The sequence below is a fragment of the Anabrus simplex genome, chromosome 1 (genome assembly GCF_040414725.1).
Source record: "Anabrus simplex isolate iqAnaSimp1 chromosome 1, ASM4041472v1, whole genome shotgun sequence".
In the NCBI taxonomy this organism is placed as follows: Eukaryota; Metazoa; Arthropoda; class Insecta; order Orthoptera; family Tettigoniidae; genus Anabrus; species Anabrus simplex.
The window spans coordinates 1,687,638,583-1,687,660,714 of record NC_090265.1 but is presented as its reverse complement, the minus strand read 5'-3'; the positions used below and the strand labels follow the sequence as shown (position 1 = coordinate 1,687,660,714).

At 39.4% G+C, this 22,132-nt stretch overlaps 1 protein-coding gene across 1 annotated transcript in view; it reads right to left on the bottom strand.

Moving 5' to 3' along the window:
* Nucleotides 1-22,132, bottom strand: part of kel (kelch protein) — a 162,303-nt gene that overhangs the window by 73,484 nt on the left and 66,687 nt on the right. Inside the window, exon 6 of the mRNA XM_067138413.2 lies at nt 6,623-6,779. Within this exon, the coding sequence (XP_066994514.1) occupies nt 6,623-6,779 (157 nt within the window). The remainder of the gene's footprint in view (nt 1-6,622; nt 6,780-22,132) is intronic.

Sequence of the window (22,132 nt, the reverse complement as noted above, 5' to 3'; positions counted from 1 at the left end):
TACATGTAAAAACCTTTGCATCATTTTGCACTCGTACCGACTTGGACAGTGGAGCGTGTTTTCCAGTTGAGCTCAAGGTCGTGAACAACTGTAAATTTGGAAGTTTTGATGATACTTTTTCTCTTTCCAATTTAATCGGGATTAGTGATGGACATAATTGAATATAATGCATTCGAAAACTTGAGAATCGATACTTACATTCGAAACAATATTCTCGAGTTCAACATAACCTTTAAAAGTTGATGTAGGCCGTAGGCCTAATTTGCGCGGTACAAGATTTCCACAAACTGACTACAAACAGTATACTGGTGATCAAATTCCACCATCATGTCGGGCGCTTATGTATCCAATGTGCTTTATTTTATTAGATTAGAGAATTAAAAAATACTTGTGGTCGACTGTTTGGCTTGATGTTATTAGGTTTTTTGAACAGTTTGACCGATCAAAGTTGCTGAACTAAAAGAAGTTTTCAGAGGAAACCGACAAAGTTTCCCTGGTAAAACTGAATGTAAAGTTGCGAGACTTTTAAGTCGCGTACCGGTAATTAATGTTTGAAGCCGGCCCCGCGGTCGAACTTGCCTGCCTCTCACACGGAGGACCCAAGTTCGATTGCCGGCCAGGTCAGGTATTTTTACCTGGATATGAGGGCGGGTTCCAGGTTCACTCATTCTACAATTACCTTTAATTGAGGTGCTATTTAATGGTGAGATGGCGACCCTGGTCTAGAGAGCCAGGAATAACGTCCAAGAGGATTAGTCACACTGACCCTGCATCACCTCATAATCTGCAGGCGTTCGGACCAAGCAGCGGTCGCTTGGTAGGTGGAAGGCCCATTGGGGGTGTAGTTTGGTTTGGTTTAGGGGTGTTTGTAAGATTTAAAGTATACATATATCTTTTTACGTGATGTTTAGCCAAATTGTTCATGGTTCATTATACCCGGATTTTCCGTTTTCCTGTGTTGTACGTTTTTTTACGGTGGTCCCTCCAAAAATGGAGAATCGAGGTTCCACAGTAGTCTACAAGACTCCTCCAATATTAACGGAATGAGACTAATCAATCCGGCAACTTCAAAAAACTTAAGGATTGTGAGCACCTATTTTCCTCGCAAAAACATTTATAAACTAACCTGGAAGTCACCTGATGGAAACCACATACTAGTGGATGCTAGACACAGAAATATTATTGAGAATGTAAAATCTCAAAGAGGTACAGAAATAGGATAAGATCACTATCTCGTGATGACTATCCGTGAAAGAATAGAATGCAATAGAAGCAAGAGAAGAGAAGCAGACCAGAAAATTAATTCAGATCTAATGAGGGAAGATAATATTAAGGAATGATATGCTCTTGAATTTTTTATTTTTATTTGCTATTTGTTTTACGTCGCACCGACACAGATAGGTCTTTGGCGACGATGGGATAGGAAAGGCCTAGGAAGTGAAAGGAAGTGGCCGTGGCCTTAATTAAGGTACAGCCCCTGCATTTGCCTGGTGTGAAAATGGGAAACCACGAAAAACCATCTTCAGGGCTGCCGACAGTGGGGTTCGAACCCACTATCTCCCGATTACTGGATACTGGCCGCACTTAAGCGTCTGCAGCTATCGAGCTCGGTGCTCTTGAAATTAGAAAAAAGTTTGCCACATTAGAAGATGAGGAAGATGATGTAGACAAACTATGGTCCAAACTCAAGACCGGAGTCCAACATGCTGCAGAAGAGGTGCTGAAACCATTGGAGAATAGGAAAAAGAGCAAAGGATGGTTTAACGATAGGTGCAAAGATGCTATCAAGAAGAGAAGAGCGACCAAAATGTCGTGGCTGACAAACGAAGAAGATGAAAGAATGAGGTTGGAATATATGGATGCAACCAGAGAAGCAAGGAAAGTACTCCGAACAGAAAAGCGTGAGTATATAAACAGAAAGATAACCCTAGCAGAAGAGGACAAAACGTTAGGTAATACAAGAGACTTTTACAGAACAGTCAGATACTTCAAGGAAGGATATACCGCAAGGGTAGATATCATCAAAGATCAAGCAGGACAAATTATAACAGATGAGACAAAAGCTATGGAGGAATGGAAAAACTATTTTGAAAATCTCCTGAATGTGGAGGAAAACATCAATAATGCTACAAGAAGAAGAGGAAGAAGAAGAAGCATACAGAGAAAGTAGAGCGACAATACAAACAGGGGAGAATGAATTGCCTAGCAGGGAAGAAGTAGGAGAAATCATAAAGATGCTGAAGAAAGGGAAGGCACCAGGAACAGATGGAATACTTGCAGAGATGTTGAAAGAGGGAAGAGATATCTTACAAGACAGAATGCACCACCTGATCTGTGTAATTTGGAGGAAAGAAAGGATTCCGGCAGAATGGAAACAGTCTATCATCTGCCCGATATTTAAGAAAGGAGACCCAATGAGTTGCAGCAATTACAGAGGAATCACCTTATTATGTACAGCATATAAAATATTGAGCATGTTACTACTAAAACAATTAACACAATACGTCCAGGAAGTACTTTGATTCCAGCAAGCGGGGTTCAGAAAGGGAAAATCAACCACTGACCAACTGCATATAATAAGGCAAGTATTATCAAAGAGCTGGGAATTTCACAGAGATGCACACTGTCTACTTGTGGACTTCCAAAAAGCAAATGATAGTGTGAATAGGCAAGCAATATGGGAGGAACTGGAAAGGGCACAAGTTCCCAGGAAACGAATAAAACTAACACAAGCATGTATACAAGAAGCAACATGCAGTGAATGGAAAGAGGTTGGAGAAGTTCGAAGTGAGGACTGGAGTGCGACAGGGAGACTGCCTCTCCCCCGTTCTGTTTAATTTGGTACTAGAAAAAGCACTAAAGAAAGTAACAAACCTAGGGACAGGAATTCAATTGGGTAGAAGAATCAACACCCTGGCATACGCGGATGATGTAGTCCTGATAGCACAGAATGAGCAACATCTTGTTAAAATGACAAGGGTTTTAAGGGAAGAAGCAATTAGTGTGGGCTTAAAGATGAATATGGAAAAGATCAAATACCTTGTAGTGAGCAGAGAAAACAATAACAAACACTTAGATGTGGATGGAGAAATTTTATTTTTTTTTTTTTTTGCTAGGGGCTTTACGTCGCACCGACACAGGTAGGTCTTATGGCGACGATGGGATAGGAAAGGCCTCGGAGTTGGAAGGAAGCGGCCGTGGCCTTAATTAAGGTACAGCCCCAGCATTTGCCTGGTGTGAAAATGGGAAACCACGGAAAACCATTTTCAGGGCTGCCGATAGTGGGATTTGAACCTACTATCTCCCGGATGCAAGCTCACAGCCGCGCGCCTCTACACGCACGGCCAACTCGCCCGGTGGAGAAATCTTTGAAAGAGTAAGAGCATTTAAATATCTTGGGGCATTATTCATTGAGAGGAATGAGACAGACCAAGAAACAATGGCTAGAATTCAAGCAGGAAACAGGTCAAGGTTTACAGTTGGAAAGCTGCTCAAGTCCCGCCTTCTATCGAAACAAACAAAGATAAGGATCTACCGGACTGTAATACAACCCGTGATCCTATTCGGAGCAGAGACCTGGACTCTGACCCAAAAGACAGAAAGAAAACTCATAACATTTGAGAATGCTGTGCTGAGACAGATTTTTGGACCAGTGAAGGACAGAGTAGAATGGAGAAAAAGGAAAAACCTAGAACTTCAGGAATTGTAAGAATTTTTAGACATTGTGGCAGTGATTGAAGAGAGGAGGGTGAAGTGATATGGACACGTAATGCGTCGAGAAGGTCAGATAATCAGGCCGGTGGTGGAAGAAAATATCAGAGGCAAAAGACCAAAGGGAAGACCACGATTGAGATGGATAGATGGGATCGGAGAGGATATGAGCAGAATGGGACTAACTGAAGAAGAATACACGGATCGAAAAAGGTGGACGAGGCTAATTGGCGAAGCCAAAAATTGACTATGGTTTGTGTGGCCAACCTAGTAAGTAAGAACGTAAGCAAGCAAGTATTTTAAGACTGGTTTAAGGCTAAAGATGCCCTATAGAGAGAAACATGTCCCGAAGGTGTCTGTAATCGTATGTATTTGTAACCACTTACAAGTGGACAGTATTGAATAGGTGGACTAATAAAATACCTCTATTGGATTTTAAGTTATAACAACTTTCAATACGGAATGATTATGAAGTTTATAACATGTAAGTGGCATGTTCCGAGCTGTCAGCGGAGAGATGGCGTGGAATGACATTAGTAGATGAGTAAGTCTGAGTGGTGCCTTTAAAAGTAGGATAGATCACAATCTGAAGATGAAGTTGGAATTCAAGAGGACAAATTGGGGCAAATATTCGTTTATAGGAAGGGGAGTTAGGGATTGGAATAGCTTACCAAGGGACATGTTTAATAAATTTCCAATTTCTTTGAAATCATTTTAAAAAAAGGCTAGGAAATAACAGATAGGGAATCTGCCATCTGGGCGACTGCCCTCAATGCAGATCAATATTGACTGACTGATTGATTGATTGATTGATTGATTGATTGATTGATTGATTGATTGATTGATTGATTGATTGACTGATAGACAGTTCACGATGGGTACGCTGACCCAGAACTTTCATTTTATAGTAATGAGGCATGGCTACACTTAAGTGGCTATGTAAATAGTCACAACAATCGCTACTGGTGTGCAAAAAAATCCCCAACAGCTGCATGTCCATGCACTTCATGATGTAAAGATAGGAGTTTGATTCACAATAAGTGCTTGCAGAATTATAGGGCCTTTATTTTTCCGTGAAGTAATAAATGCTGATCGATATACAGACCTCATTCTCAGACCATTTGTTCAAGAGATTATGGAAGAAGAAAGGCGTAATGGTTCCTTCATGCAAAATAATGCGACGGCACACACTGCTAATTGGTCTATGGAAGTAATACGGGAAGTTTTCGAAGATCATGTGGTTAATTATCTTTCGAAATCTCCTGATTTAAATCCCTGTGATTATTACCTGTGGGGGGTGCTGAAGGGAAAAGTGTATGTGAACAACCCTCACACAAGAGAAGAACTACAAGAAAACACTACACAAATTATTTCAAACATCACACGAGCTGAGATTTGCCGAGTGACTGCAAACCTGTTTACGAGGTGTCAGGCATGTTTGACAGCTGAGAGACAATATTTTGAACATCAAATGTAATGCCAGGTAGGTTTTAGACTAATAGTTTCACTAGAAATGGCTTTCTATTAGTGTGAATTGCCGCAATGTAGCGGGGAGGAAAAGGGTGCATTATACCGGCTAGTGACGAAGTGTCATTACGCCAGCCGTGCCGTGGTCTGAGTGGTGTTGCGGAGTGAGCTAAAAAACAGACCATGTCGTTAGAGTAGAGGTTTACCTCAAAGATTAAACAAGCTTCAAGAACAACTTGATTAAAAAATCCATATTTTCAAATGATCAAACACCCGTCATAGCACCCATTTTCAACATTTAGTACCATACAAATATTAAAGTCTTTCCTTTTCCACTCGCCAAAGAACTAAATAACCAAAGGAACCAAAACGTTTGCTTAAAGTTTGCAACATCCTGTAATAAAATGCGTAAAGAAGGTAGAGAAAGAAGCCACGATGTACTGTATGTAGATAACATAAGGAGGCAGGAATTAGGCAGGGTTGCCTTCTGTCGCCACTACTTTTCAACATCTATAGTGAACTTATCTTGAGAGGTATTTTGATAATTGAGCAGATGGTACCCCTCAATAACAAATCAACAATCTGAGGTACACTGATAATACTGCCATCATAGCCACCTCTCAAGAGGATCTTGAGAATGGAATGCAAAAGCTAGCAACTCAAAAGTACGGTTTATTATCTCAGTAAGAATAAAACAAAATTTTGATAATTGGCAAAACTAATCAAATATACCCTTGTGGCATTGACAGCTGTGAGGTTGTTGCAAATTTCCTCTGTCTAAATTCTCTAATTAGCAACAGTGGTGGTTGTGAAGATGAAATAAAGCATCATCTGCAATAGCCAGAAGCTTGGAGAACAAGATAAACAAAATATGGAAAGATTCAGCACTCCCTCACAATTTCAAATTCAAGCTAATGCAAAGCCTAATTTTTCCAACAGCAACCTACGATTATTACTTTTTAAGAGATGCATTAGTCCCACCTTTCAATACAAACCGTGATACACATTAAATTACCAACACACCGGTTGGCAGAGACATGATGCTTTATTTCATCTTCACAGCCATCACCGATGCTAATTAGAGAGCCTAGACAGAGGAAATTTTCAACCACCTCACAGTCCCCAATGCTGCAAGGGAATATTTGATTAGGTGTTGACACTTTTTTTTTTTTTTTTTTACATCAATGGTGTCAGGGTCAAATAGCTAGCCGGTCAGTGTCTTGGAAAGATGCGATTTCCAACTGATGAGTGTAAGAAGCAATGGGGTGAAACAATGGTACCTTTACGATTGAGTTTCCTGAATTTATTTAGCTACCTCAATCAGAAGTCAACAATATGTGATTTCATAGTTTTAAGTACAATTTTAAAAACACTGCTTATTTCTTTATACAGCAAAATCAGTTCTTTTATAATATTGCAGTTGTGCAGTTCAAGGTTTACTTACATTGCAGATTGGCTTTAAGAAGAGGCTCCTCCTCCACACGTTGAACCAAGTACTCTTGAGAGAGAAGAGGAAGGCGGACGTGCTCCATCAACTCGGCTAAGTGCTGCTGGCGTGCCTCCAGGTCGTGGTGTACCCAGCCTATCACACATTCAAATACCTGCAAAGAAAATATACAATTTCCCCATCTTGTGGCAGAGTTTGCTTCAAACACCATACCTTCTGTCACCCTGCAAATAATTAAAAATTAAAAAAAAAAAAAAAAAAAAAGCAATTTATATTTTTAATAGTAATGATCAGATTACTTCACTGTGCTCAAATTCCAGCCCATGGAGGTAACAATTCACAGAATAAGTGCGATTACAAGGCCTGTTAAAAATAACCAAACTTGGAAAAGAACTCTTTAAGAGACTTTCCTGCAGACTAGTTAGTCTTGTTTCAATAAAAGTACTCCTGTTCTTTATTAATACAATGCTCCAGACACTGTTTCCACTTATAGAAATTGTCCTAGTAGGCAATTTGGGGGATTGCATGCAGTTACACTTGCAATTTCAGATTTCTCTCTTTATTCATACGGGTGAATTTCAATTAAGTGGAATACAAAAAAATTTATTGGGGCTAGGTCATGTTAGTAGGGTTGGTGATTTTCTTGATAGAGATGGAGATGTTGATGACTACTTCATTCGTAAAAATATCATAATCTAGGGTGAAGGAAAAATTGATTGTGGTAAAGAAGAATTACAACTTCCACCTGCAAAAAGCCAAAAAACTTGTACCGTGCGCAATTCTTGGAAAATAATATTCTGGAAACTTTTCCCTCAGCCCAAGTACAAAACTGGACTGATGTAACTGAAAAGAGAAACTTCTTACAAAATTGTACAAAACTATTTTAATCCTCCTGATCAATACTATATATTTTTACGCAGACGAAAGTTCACACATAAATAGACATGTTTTGACCCGATATTGGGTCATCCTCAGCAAGACATGTATGATGCATTAACAACATAGAAAACAAACAAAATGAAATGTTACTTAATAAGCTTTTCAAAAAGCATCATGAAAGTTAAAAAAAACTGTGAAATGTTGATTGTTAAAACCATCAGCTGGAAGTCCTTCTGTTTCAATGCTTTTTGTTGTCCTTTGGTGTGGTTCAAACTGGTATCTGTACACTGTTGGCTTAGTTTTTGTGTTCCGACCTGGGCTGATATACAGAAGCATTATTGAAGTTGAACCGTCTGATTTTAGTATGTAAAATGGATAATACAAATCGAATTAAGGTTGAAAAGTGGTGACTAACAGGAATAACATTTAGATTAAGTTATGAAGAACGAAAATTAAGCTAGGTTACGTGGCCGGCTTGTATCACCTGTGTTCTCTGATTATGGAGTCCAGCTCTCGACTGACTTGCTCCCGCGGTCGAGACGCAAGACATCTTGCTGCAAGGAGGTGGAGTGGGGAAATGGGGCGGGGCTTGCGGGAGAATGGGAGTTTGCAGAATAATGGGGGCGGTGACTGGAACCGAGTGTAATAATTGTGAGTTCTTATGTTCCTGTTTTTTTACTACAAATGTTTGGAATAAATGTTTCCCATATTATGTTATTTTTTTCCATTTGTCTCATTTAAATTGAGGGATGGGTTTTTATACTGATCCATACTGATGTAAAAATTCTCTAAAATGTTGAGTAGTGGACCTTTCTTTTCACACTGTAGAATTTTAGATCTTGATCTATTGTAGTATAATTGTGATCATAGTCTTTGTGATGGTTACTCATGGCAGAGAAACGATTATATTTTAAAGCATCGAGATGTTCTGTATATCTTATGAGTTGTTCGACGTAACTTGACCCGCATCCCTGACATTCCAGTTTATATATCCGAGACTAAAAATCAAACGGTTCAACTTCAATAATGCCTATATATATCAGCCCAGGTCGGAACACAAAAACTAAGCCAACAGTATACAGATACCAGTTGAACCACACCAAAGGACAACAAAAAGCATTGAAACAGAAAGACTTCCAGCTCAAGACGGTTTTAACGATCAACATTTCACAGTTTTTTAACTTTCATCATGTTTTTTTTTTAAATTTAAAGTAACATTTAATTTTGTGTGTTTCCTATGTTTGTTTTTTTTCTTTCTATTTCGCTTTACGTCGCACCAACAGAGATAGGTCTTATGGCGACGACGGGACGGGAAAGGTCTAGAAATGGGAAGGAAGCGGCCGTGGCCTGAATTAAGGTACAGGCCCAGCATTTGCTTGGTGTGAAAATGGGAAACCAAGGAAAACCATTTTCAGGGCTGCTGACAGTGGGGTTCGAACCCACTATCTCCCGGATGTGAGCTCACAGCTGCGCGCTCCTAACTGCACGGCCAACTCGTCCGGTTCCTATGTTTTTAATGCATCACACGTCTTACTGAGGATGACCCAATGTCGGGTCGAAACATGTCTATTTATGTGTGAACTTTTGTCTTAATTGGATGTCAAAATACATAGTACTGACTTAGGAGGATTAAAATAGTTTTGTACAATTTTGTGAGAAGTTCAACCATCAATACGTATTCAATAATGAGAATCATAGTCTGTAATGCAAAAAGAAATGTGTTTAGTTTTGGAATCAGTATGCTAATGGATCATGTAAACTAATATATAATAGAAGAATGCAGGGCAATATTGATCTACAGTAGGACCTCGATTATATGTTCCCGGAAACTACGTTTTCCCAGATTATTTGTTCAAATTACGTGGTCCCGTGAGCATGCTAATTAAATCACATTGTAAAAATCCTGCATTATCCGTTCCTAATAAGAATGTTATTTGCTTTTTGCCTCACTAACTACTTTGACGGTTTTTGGAGATGCTGAAGTGCCAGAATTTAGTCTTGCAGGAGTTCTTTTACATGCCAGTAAATCTACCGACACAAGGCTGAGGTATTTGAACACCTTCAAATACCACCGGACTGAGCCAGGATCGAACCTGCCAAGTTGGGGTCAGAAGGCCAGCGCATCAACCGTCTGAGCCAATCAGCCCGGCTACCCGCTCCTCGAAGGAATGATTTCCCGGATCTACCGTCCAGAAATTTCAGTCCCATCAACGTTAAATCCTCAATCAAGCATTTTTAAAGAAACTGTATCTCACGAAAGGATGGCTATGGCATACTTATGGCTTTTGGTGTTAACGTCCCGTCATTGCGATAATTAGAGCAAGTACTGTACTGGAAAAGCGATTGGCGGTGAACTTGCATAAGGGACCATCTTAGCATTGCATTCGGGTGGTACTGTTTGGAGAATCCTCCGAAATCATAAAGCAGAGAGTGGCCACAACGACTGGAAGGAGACAGAGTGCATTTAGGCAGCTCTACTCGAAGATGGAATGAGTTTCATCAAATGTTCATAATTGTAAAACGTCTACATTATGTTCAGGGTTAGATGTTAATTTTTTTACTTTTTTATTGTATCGCCAGACAGGTTTTCGGCACTTCCCTCAGTGCACTGTAGTCACTGGGCCTTCTTAACACAAATTTGGTATTTTAATATTATTCTATATGATTATGTTATCGAGACCAGAACAGATGTTGCACCTTGCATACATAAAGCCATGGGAGGTTTTGAAATTGCATATTACTGTGTTGGTCCTAATATAAGACTGGGAATTTTACATTTTTGTGTTAAAATGTCATCAAAACCGCAGTCGTTTTATTTGTGCATGTCATATTTAAAAAGTTTGTATAATTTCCCACTTGTACTGACTTGTACGGCGAGTGTGCTTTCCAGCTGATCTCAAGGTCACGAATAACCGTAATTTCTGAAGTTTTTATTATATTTTTTCTCTTTCCAATTTGATTATGATTTATGATGGGCAGAATTGAATATAATGCAGTCAAGAACTTTTGAGAATCGATACTTACATATAAAACCATATACTACAGTTCAACCTTTAGGAGTCTATGTATGCCTAATTTACGCTGTAAAAGATTTCCAGAAACTGACTATGAACACTATACCGGAAACCAAATTACAATGGAAGATTTAAAAAAAGAAGGGATTTTGCCATCATGTTGGGTGATTTTCTATCTAATGTGCTTTATTTTATTAGATTAGAGAATTTAAACTACTTGTGGCCGACTGTTGTTTGGTTTGGGTTATTAGATTTTTCGAAAAGTTTGGTTGATCAAAGTTGCTGAACTGAAAGGAGTTTTCACGGGAAACTGATGAAGTTTCCCTGGTAAAAATGAATGTACAGTTTTGAGATTTTCAACTCACGTACCAATAAGTAATGTTTGAAGCCGACGCCACGATCTAACTTGCCTGCCCCTTACTCTGAGGGCCCAGGTTCGATTCCTAGCCAAGTCAGGCATTTTTACCTGGATAAGAGGGCTGGCTCCAGGTCCACTCAGCCTACATGATTGCCTTAAATTGAGGAGCTATCAAATGGTGAGATAGTGATCCCTGTCTAGAGAGCCAGGAATAATGGCTGAGAAGTTTCAACACACTGACCATGCGCCACCTCATAATCAGCAGGCCTTCGGGCTGAACAGCGGTCGCTTGGTAGGCGAAGGCCCATTGGGGCTGTAGTTTGGTTTGGATTGTTTGTAAAATTATACTACATATTTCATTTTTGTGACATTTAGCCGAATTGTTGATTGTTTTCATTCGTTCCCAGATTTTCCGTTTTCCCGTGTTGTACTTTTTTTTCTGTGATCCCTCCAAAAACAGAGAATCGAGATTCCACTGTATTGATCCATTCATCCACACTCCCATATTTTCTTTACAGTTCCTGAATTTAAATGATGACAGTTCTCAACCTCAGACCCAAAAAGAAACACGAGGATCCTTTACAAGTAAAGAGACTGTAACAAAACTCTGTGTTCAACACCATATTATGAGGAATAACACAAGAAAAGATATTGTTAACCATCAGCATTGTGTGATTTTGTGATTTTTCACAGATATTAGTCATGTTGAAAAAGAATGGAATAATTTTAAGAGTGCATTTGTGAGGTGTGCAAAGAAAACCTGTAGCAGAACATCAGGAAAGGTAGGAGCGAAAGAGACATTACGGCAGAAGGATAGAATGAAACATAGTAAAGGAAAAGAAGAAAACTTGGAAGGAATGCAAAACACAAAAGACTGAAGAGAGTAGAGCCAGGTATATGAAGCGAAAAGAGTTTGCAAAATACTAGTACCCGAAGAAAAGTCGGAAAACATTCACCCACAAAGTAAAGGAAGATTTGAACTGCAGGAAAAAAATTATTATTTGGAATTATAAGAAACTGTGGGGATAAAATGGTGAACACAGGTTTTGTGAAGAAGAAAGGAGGAGTAATACTGACAACACCCAAAGAGATAATGAAAAGATGGAAAGAATATTTCAGTGAACTGGTGAACGTGAGAAACTAGACACATGGAGAAGGTATGCAGGCAGGAAGAATAGAAGAACCGAGAAGGAATCAGACTTTACAATGACAGAGGTAGAATGGGCAGTTAAAAAAATTAAGTTGGAAAAAGCTGTGGGAATAGAAGAAGTAGCCATAGAAATGATCAAGGCTGCAGGACCAGTGGGACTCCTGAGGACTTATGGAATACTCAAGTGTGTATGGAAAGAGAATTTCCATGAATTGGAAAAAGCACGTTATAATATCAATATTCAAGAAAGGAGATAAGAGGATTAGCAGTAACTACTGAGAAATCACCATCCTCTCCCATGTTGCCAAGATAAAGGAAAGGATACCGGAAAGAAGAATTAGAGAAAAGGTGAAAGTCACTTACAATGATGATGATGCTTGTTGTTTAACCTTTACACTGCTACGCCCGAGATATCTCGGGCGTGGTAATGCGTCACGCCCTTGCTGCACCCGAGATATCTCGTCGGTAACTTTAGCTAAAGTTCTGAACAGGATATATATACCTTTGGAGTTTACTTTGTTTTTCAAACTTGAGAGGCAGCAAGCTACATCTTTTAGCAGTATAATGGGTCATCAGTCAAAACGGAGACTGCATTTTAACGCTATCTACGGTCAAATATCTGAAATAATGCACTCAGCTCAGCGCGCAACCTAGGTTGGCAGTCCCGCAAAGCACCTGTATCCAGGGTTTGCAAAAATGGCTTCAAGTAGTGGACGGCGCGTTCTTTCCGAGTTCGAACTTACAGAAGCTGTGAATACCCTTGAATCAGAAGATGAGTACTCAGATATCAGTGATTTGGGTAGTGATTACAGTTCTAATGACAGTGATAGTGCTGAGCCTCAAGTACCAGCTCCACAAACCAGGAAAAGAATTCGTTCCGAACCTGATTTATTTCAATGGCGCATGGGTAATATGTTTAGTCCTGTAATACACACTTTTGATGACAGTTCATCGGGTATACCATTCGGTGTGATTCAGGATGAACCAGCGGTTTTAGATGTATTTCAGTGCTTCTTTTCATGAGAAATCATGGAGCATATAGCAGTTGAAACAAACAAGTACTTTGTATTTGTTACGCAAACAATGCCACCGTCTCCAAGTTCAAGGCTACAGAAATGGAGGGAAACCACACCTGAAGAACTGTACGTCTTTTTCGCCGTGACAATGCTTATGGCAAGAATGAAGAAACTTACAATTCTTGAATACTGGTCAACTGATCCTCTAATAATGACCCCGCAGTTCTCGGATTTCATGTCTAGAGACAGGTATCTCTTATTATTGCGGTTGTTACATTTCAACGAGAACAACAGTCAGCCTGAAGGTGACCGGCTATATAAAATAAAACCTGTAATTGACCATCTCAGAAACAAATTCAGAGAAACGTTCACCCCGTTTGAAAACATTTGCACTGATGAAAGTTTGACGCTTTTCAAAGGCAGGCTTTCATTCATTCAGTTTATCCCATCTAAGAGACACAGATTTGGAATAAAGACATTTGTTATCTGCGATTGTGAGACCGGTTATGTGCTGGATTTTATTGTTTACACAGGGTCAACTACAGAAATAATTCCTGAACGTGAATTTTGGGTATCAGGTGCAGTTGTCTTGACACTAATTGAAAGGTACTTGCAGAAAGTACATACACTGTGGATAGATAACTGGTATTCAAGTCCACAACTGTACGATCACCTACACAAAAACAAAACCAACACATGTGGTACCGTCAGGAGAAACAGGAGGGGTATGCCGAAATTTACTACAAAATTGAAGAAAGGACAAACTGAATCAAAAGCGACAGATAACATGATTGCCATCAGGTGGTTCGATCGTAGGGAAGTTTGTATGCTGACCACGCGACATACAGACAAAATGATACCTACAGGGAAGACGGACAGACAGACAAGACTGCCTGTAGAGAAACCCCATTGCGTTGTTGAGTATAATAAGTATATGGGTCCTGTTGACCGGTCAGACATGATGATCAGTTCTATAGAATGTGTGCGGAAGTCAATGAAATGGTACCGAAAGTTCTTTTTCCACCAGCTGGACATCACTGTTCTAAATTCTCATGCCCTCTTCAATGTCAAAACAGGACAGAACATATCACTAGCAGATTTCCAGCTACAGCTTATAAGGGAACTCATCCAGAAGTACCATGTATCTAGACAAACCAGTAAAAGAGGACGTCCTACATCTGGTGACCAACCACTCAGACTAACGGAGAGACATTTCCCATCCCCTGTACAGCCTACTCCAAAGAAGAAATTTCCTACAAGATGCCATGTCTGCTCCAACACAACAACTGGCGAAAAGAAGAGGCGAGAAACCCGGTACATGTGCATCAAATGTGACGTGGCCCTCTGTGTTCACCCCTGCTTCGAAATATACCAAACATTAGTGAAGTTTTGAAGACGGTACATTGGAGTGTCTGTTGTAAATTATGAACCAATTTGGTGTAAATTAGGTGAGTTGATATTTTAGAACTTGGTGTTTTCACTACATTTCTTATTTTGGCCAACCCTGGCTTAAATTGAATTTTTGTTACATTACTGTAATAGTGAAATTTTCCTTGATTGCTTTTTATTATGAAATAATTAGTCATAACCGATCTATTCAAGGCGATGACCAGTGAGTACTTTGACTATTATGGACAACCCTGATTTGAAAAATAGCTAAAATGTCTCACATTCGTAACTGTTGAAAGAGTGTTGTCTAATTTGGTGAGAATTTAGCGCTTGTGCAAATGGAATATAGAATTTTTTATAGGAAAGTGTATTTTTGGCTCACATGGACAACCCTGATTTTTTTGTGTTGTTAATTTTTGTGAAAAAAATAAGAATGAAATCTGTTCTGGAATTATTTGCCAGTTCATGTGAAATATCTTGCACAATTTTCATATTTTTCATGTATTGTGAGGCATTTTATTTTTAAAAAATAATTCAGCACCGAGGATTCGGATAGTCGCTCACAATATTAGCAGCGAAAAGGTTAAAGGGGTCTAACATCTAGGTCATTGGCCCCTAGTCAATTACGAGAGGAACAATCTGGATGCAGAAGTGGAAGATCAACAGTAGAACCCATTTTGATTCTGAGACAGATCATGGAAAAGTGCTGGGAATATGGGAAGGATATAGTAATGACTTTTGGGAAAGCATGACACACAGGGACATTGGCAAGGAACTAATAACAGTGATAAAGCAATATATGATAACTGTTATAGCTGTGTGAAGACAACCGACTGAAAATGAAAGACTGGATATGGAAATTAGTAGAAGAATACAACTGGGGAGTACCTTTTACCACCATGTACAGAGATTAAAATGGAATAAAGACGTACCAATGAAGGCTAAAGAAGTAATATACAAGGGATATTACATGACATACACAGCAGAAACGTGGACAATGACTCAGGGATGTGAGTAGAGTATAGGCAGCTGAAATGAAATTTCTGAGGAATATGGTACAGAAAATAAGGAGAGATAAAGTGAGAAACGAAGACATGAAAAGAGCTAAATGCACAAAAACTAAATGAAAAAGTGGAACAGAACAGACTGAGGTGGTTTGGAAAAGTCAAGCAGATGAAAGACGAAACACTGCCAAGACAACCATCAGAAAGACAGATGACAGGGGAGGAGAGGATGAGGGAGACCAAGATTTCAATGGATGGACTCTAAGAAGAACAGTATAGGATAACAGAACCTGGACTGGAACACAGTGTTGGTTGAGGAATGGAGGAAAGACAGGAAGAAGTGGAGAGGAACCATATGTGGCCCCACCACCTGGTGTCAGCTGGAAAAGGGGAACTGATAATTATGATGATGATGATTGAAATTAAGCAAGAATGTTATACACCTCAAGATATGGCAGAGTGCATCACTGATTTCAGGGGTTAGATTGTATTTTCTTGCGTCTGATTTAATTTCAGGAAGGCTATTCCCAGTGAGAAGGTTATACAATAGAAGTCTGTTATAGCGAGAATTCATAACGGCGAAAAATGTACTTGCTATAGTGGATTGTTATCTCCGATTTTTTGTAAAAGTCAGGAAAACCACCATACACATTAAATTGAGTATGAAATGACAATCAGTTTATTCAAAATTTGAATTTTTGCGGATAATATCCACACTGCGGCTTACTTGTTTGTTGTTTATCGAAATCTGATACTATGTGAAAGTGTGTGTTTAATTTCATTCTTAAAAAATATATATTACCGTATTTCTCCAAATCCAAGACGACCCCCACTTTTTCCTTCAAAAAATTATCAGGCTTAAAAAGTGCATTGTAAAATCATATGAATGTCTTTCTTATACAGTACGTATTTTTAGACTGTAGACACCGAACAATGGCTTTAGTTATGCTGTAATTTTTTTGCGGCTGTACAATTATTTTTCATTTCAGCGGGTTTAATAACCATTACCGGAACCTTAAAATTGGCATCATAATATCGAAGGGAACTCGTTGAAAATTTGCCGGCAACACACATTCCATGCGTCTCTACAATGCGACGATCCATCAGGAAAATATTCTTGCTTACTATAAAACTGTTACTTTCAATCACCACCAGATATAACTGGCTGCCATACACACACGTCTTGCTCGCCAGATTCGACCAACTTCAGCGGCTAGCGATGTATAGATCTTTTAATCGCGGAGTTTGAAAGTCAACGAACGAGTTCACTGCGCCGCGGTATGACAATTCCGCCCATGCATTTTTGTACACATACCTCACAATTTCATCTTCAACTTCTTTAGACCGTCCTTGTTGCGGGCCACTGAATGCATTTTTTGTGCAGTACGCATTTTTAAGCTATCTTTGTCTTCACGGTAACGCCGAATATTGGCTTTAGTTTGGCCTATGCCGTATTTTCTTGCGGCTGCAACTTAAAATTGGCATCATGACATCGACGGGAACCCGTTGAAAATTTGCCGGCAATATCTGTTCCACGTATCTTTACAATACGATGATCCAGCACGAAAATATTCCTGCTATCTATAAAACTTAATTTTACTAAGCGTCAGATACAGCAGACGTGTTATAACTCTGCTACTGAGTAGTCGTGGCCTTTCTAAGAATTCAAAGGCTCGCATGTTTTGATGCCACTCTGCAGATTTGAAAAACTTTTTTTAGAGGATAATAGAATGTCATTCTCTCTTCACTATTTCCCAAGATCCATTGACGTTACACATACGCACTGTACGACCAGTTGCCGCGCCTAGCGATGTAGGCCTATAATAAAGAGGTGGTTGTTTATTGTCAACGAGTTTTGTGGTTGCACGCGGGAGGGCGGGGGGTGAAAAGAAACAGCGTAGTTACTGTGGTAGTTGCCAGTGGTGTTCATTATTATCAGGCCGTGAATGCAAAATGACCCTCGATTTTTCACATGAGATTCTGAGAAAAAAAAACGTCATCTTGGATTCGGAGAACACTGTATCACTCCAGAGGTTTCTGTGGCAAACATTTTAGTTTTCTTTTTCAAACAGCATCACCTAACCTAACCGATGTAGAGAAATTATAACCTCCTCGCTAAAAATTGACATGGGCATAGCTTTCCGAAATTTAACTAGACGCGAGAAAATGTAAACTATCCTCTGAAATCAGTGATGTACCCTGCCATATCTTGAGTTGTATCTCTTACTTAATTTCAGTATACGGTATACCATTAAAATTAAGAGATCGTTTACTTCAGCATTTATTTTTAACGAGTTAACTACTGCTATCGAGCATGTTATTTACGCTTTTATTACAAAAACGTGTTATCCTCTTTCATTTCAAATTTTCTTTTGAGAACAGCAGTCGACAGGTATTACTAAAAGACTCCAATATCACCTTTGAATGTTGACGAGAAACCTCGCAAATGCACATAGTGCGAAAACTATACCGTACCGAAGATGATTGATCGCATTTTGTGCCAAACGTTTCAGTTTTGTTATTCAAATAGCGTCACATATCCTAACTTATCTGTACTATATGTATGATGAAAACATACTTCAAGCGGAAGTAGAGAAATTATAACATTCTTGCTATATTTACATGATAATAGCCTTTCCGTAATTTAATGGACACGAGAAAATATTATCTAACCTCGTAATCAATGACGCACTCTGCCATATCCTGAGGTGTAGGCCTATCTCGTTCTTACTTAATTGCGGTATTCAGCATTAAAAGTAAGCGATCGCTTATTCAGCGTTTATCTTTAAGCATTTATCTTTAATGAGTTAACAATGGTTATCAGACACGTTATTTACGCATTTATTACGAAAACATGTTCTCCTCTTTCGTTTTCCTCCCGGAAGAGCAGTCGACAGGTATTACTAATCGACTCCGACAATGCCTTTGAATGATATAGATGTAGATTCCCATAGGGAATCTGAAATATTTGTCCTGAACGAGTAAATTTATAATACCAATATAAATGGTCCGTTATTGGACATTATAAATTTTCCAGCTAACTCATTCTTGGTTGCCAGCGTTTCGCCCTCGTGTGCTAGGGTGGGCTCATCAGTTGGTACCTAGCACACCTACCAATACGCTGGCTAGTGCATACCGTGGAGGCCACTGCGTAGGCTAACTGGAGCCACCAGCAGTGCCAATGCACTTAGAGACTTTGTCTCATTATCAAAAATTGATGCCTGCTTGGCCATCAGATGATATAGATGTTGATTCCCATAGGGAAACTGAAATATTTGTCCTGAGTGAGTAAATTTATAATACCAATATAAATGGTCCGTTATTGGACATTATAAATTTTCCAGCTAACTCATTCTTGGTTGCCAGCGTTTTGCCCTCGTGTGCTAGGGTGGGCTCATCAGTTGGTACCTAGCACACCTAGCAATACGCTGGCTAGTGCATACCGTGGAGGCCACTGCGTAGGCTAACTGGAGCCACCGGCAGTGCCAATGCACTTAGAGACTTTGTCTCATTATCAAAAATTGATGCCTGCTTGGCCATCAGATGATATAGATGTTGATTCCCATAGGGAATCTGAAATACTTGTCCTGAATGAGTAAATTTATAATACCAATATAAATGGTCCGTTATTGGACATTATAAATTTTCCAGCTAACTCATTCTTGGTTGCCAGCGTTTCGCCCTCGTGTGCTAGGGTGGGCTCATCAGTTGGTACCTAGCACACCTACCAATACGCTGGCTAGTGCATACCGTGGAGGCCCACGGATTAGCCCACCCTAGCACACGAGGGCGAAACGCTGGTAACCAAGAATGAGTTAGCTGGAAAATTTATAATGTCCAATAACGGACCATTTATATTGGTATTATAAATTTACTCACTCAGGACAAATATTTCAGATTCCCTATGGGAATCAACATCTATATCATCTGATGGCCAAGCAGGCATCAATTTTTGATAATGAGACAAAGTCTCTAAGTGCATTGGCACTGCCGGTGGCTCCAGTTAGCCTACGCAGTGGCCTCCACGGTATGCACTAGCCAGCGTATTGGTAGGTGTGCTAGGTACCAACTGATGAGCCCACCCTAGCACACGAGGGCGAAACGCTGGTAACCAAGAATGAGTTAGCTGGAAAATTTATAATGTCCAATAACGGACCATTTATATTGGTATTATAAATTTACTCACTCAGGACAAATATTTCAGATTCCCTATGGGAATCAACATCTATATCATCTGATGGCCAAGCAGGCATCAATTTTTGATAATGAGAAAGTCTCTAAGTGCATTGGCACTGCCGGTGGCTCCAGTTAGCCTACGCAGTGGCCTCCACGGTATGCACTAGCCAGCGTATTGGTAGGTGTGCTAGGTACCAACTGATGAGCCCACCCTAGCACACGAGGGCGAAACGCTGGCAACCAAGAATGAGTTAGCTGGAAAATTTATAATGTCCAATAACGGACCATTTATATTGGTATTATAATGCCTTTGAATGTCGACGAGAGAGCTCGCTGGTGGGCATAGCGAGAAAACGATACGGTACCGAAGATGATCAATTGCATACTGTATAATGATTAAGTGCGTAAATATCAGCAATGGAAAAAATTGAGTATGCATAATCGCTAGAGTTTGTGATTTTTAGCATTTGCGATAAATGCGAAATATGCCGAAACTTTGTCAGTGTATGTGCCTTCATCTTATATGACCCGTACGGGTGGTTTTTAGCGATTTCGAATTCGCGATAAAATGCGAAATTGGTTCAAAATGCGGAATTATACCATTTATGCGAAATAGATACGAAACTCTCAGTTTTGTACGAAATAAACATATATTTTTAAAAAGTATGCATTTTTCTTAAAAATAAGATATAAATGCTGTTATTTATTTCAGGAGAAATAATTATTACGGCGCCCACTGTGATCGTAAAGCGGTAACATGCTTTGACGGACACTTCCGTCTTGGTGCACGGAACATCTATAAGTTCATTATCGCTGTTAGCTGGTCGGAGAGATTTATTCTCTTTGTTTCGCAGCCTAACCGATTGATGTCAGTTGATACCTGAAGCTATTTTCTCTGTGTAAAAAGTAACTCTGAGCTGAAATACAGAAAATAAAAAGCACCTCATTTTGCCGCTCGTTGTAAACAATCATGGCGGCATCCAAGCGCAGCATGGATGAGTTTATTCGTAACTGGCTTGAAAATAGTGATGTTGAAAGTGGAAAAGATTCTCTGGAGAGTGAAAATTCTTCATCTTCAAATGAGAGTGATGAAAGTGATTCCGAGATGATAGTGCCAATTGAAACTACGTGACAAAACCAGAATGCAACAAGAGCGAGTCAGAAGTCTACTTTTTTTTTTTTTTTGCTAGTTGCTTTACGTCGCACCGACACAGATAGGTCTTACGGCGACGGTGGGACAGGAAAGGCCTAGGAATGGGAAGGAAGCGGCCGTGGCCTTAATTACGGTACAGTCGCAGCACTTGCCTAGTGTGAAAATGGGAAACCACGGAAAATCATCTTCAGGGCTGCCGACAGTGGGGTTCAAACCCACTATCTCCTGGATGAGCTCACAGCTGCGCGCTCCTAACCGCACGGCCAACTCACCCGTTGAGAAGTCTAGTAAAATGATACTTGGAATTATGATCTTGTTGACAATAATGTAACATCTAAACCAGTTTTTGAAATTCACTCTATAGTGAGGAGGGGGTTGGGTAATAATCCGAAGGAAATGGACTTAGGGAATGAATATCTAAATCCACAGTTCTGGGATCACGTTACTAAGGAAACCAATACCTATGCCTCTACATTTCTTGCTAATTTATCCGCTTCCCTTGAAACCAGTAATACTTACGAACAAAAACATTGGTTTCCTGTTACTATAGACGAGCTAAAAGCTCACTTTGCTTTGTGTATTCTTATGTAGCCTATGTGATTAATCAAATTTATGTTAAAGTGACGAAAAAATAAATAGTATGTATGCGGTCTCAAATGAAGGAGGACACCTTTTAAATAATTGGCATGTTGTACTTAAATCATCATTGAAATTCCTCTTCCTTGTAGGTGTGTTGTACTGTGATAAATAAATACGTTCAGAATAGTATTTTTCACTTTGAAATTGTGTTTGTAAATTTGAAAATAAGCATATTCCTGTGTGTTCGTTAATACTTCTTGCAGTCTTATGTTGATGTTTGTCTTATTTTCCATAGTGAATTCAAAACTGCATGACGAGCAATGTGTGATTAAACAGCATGATTTTACTCCCAACTGTTGTGTGTGCAATTTAGCAAATTTTGCCTATTTTTAACCAATTTGCTACAAAATGCTAAATTTGAGAAGTTTAGATGCTACAAAATGCTAAATTTGAAAATCAAAACGCTAAATCACTGATTTTTAAATGCTATAAACCACGAACTCTAATAATCGCTCATAATAACGGATGCGTCAGTGATAGGGTTCTTGCTGTAATGGAAGGATAATACACAGTTTAATATAGGAATTTTGAAGGGACAGACAAAAGTTATCGTTATAACAGGGTTCTCGTTATATGCCGTACTCTCTATAGTGGACTTCCACTGTCATTTCTCTACTGGTGCTTGAAATACGTTTTCATGATACAGTAAAACCTCGTTAAGACGTTTCTGCAGGTGACAATAAAAAAATAAGTGTTAAGTGAGAAAACATGCTACTGAATATACGAATA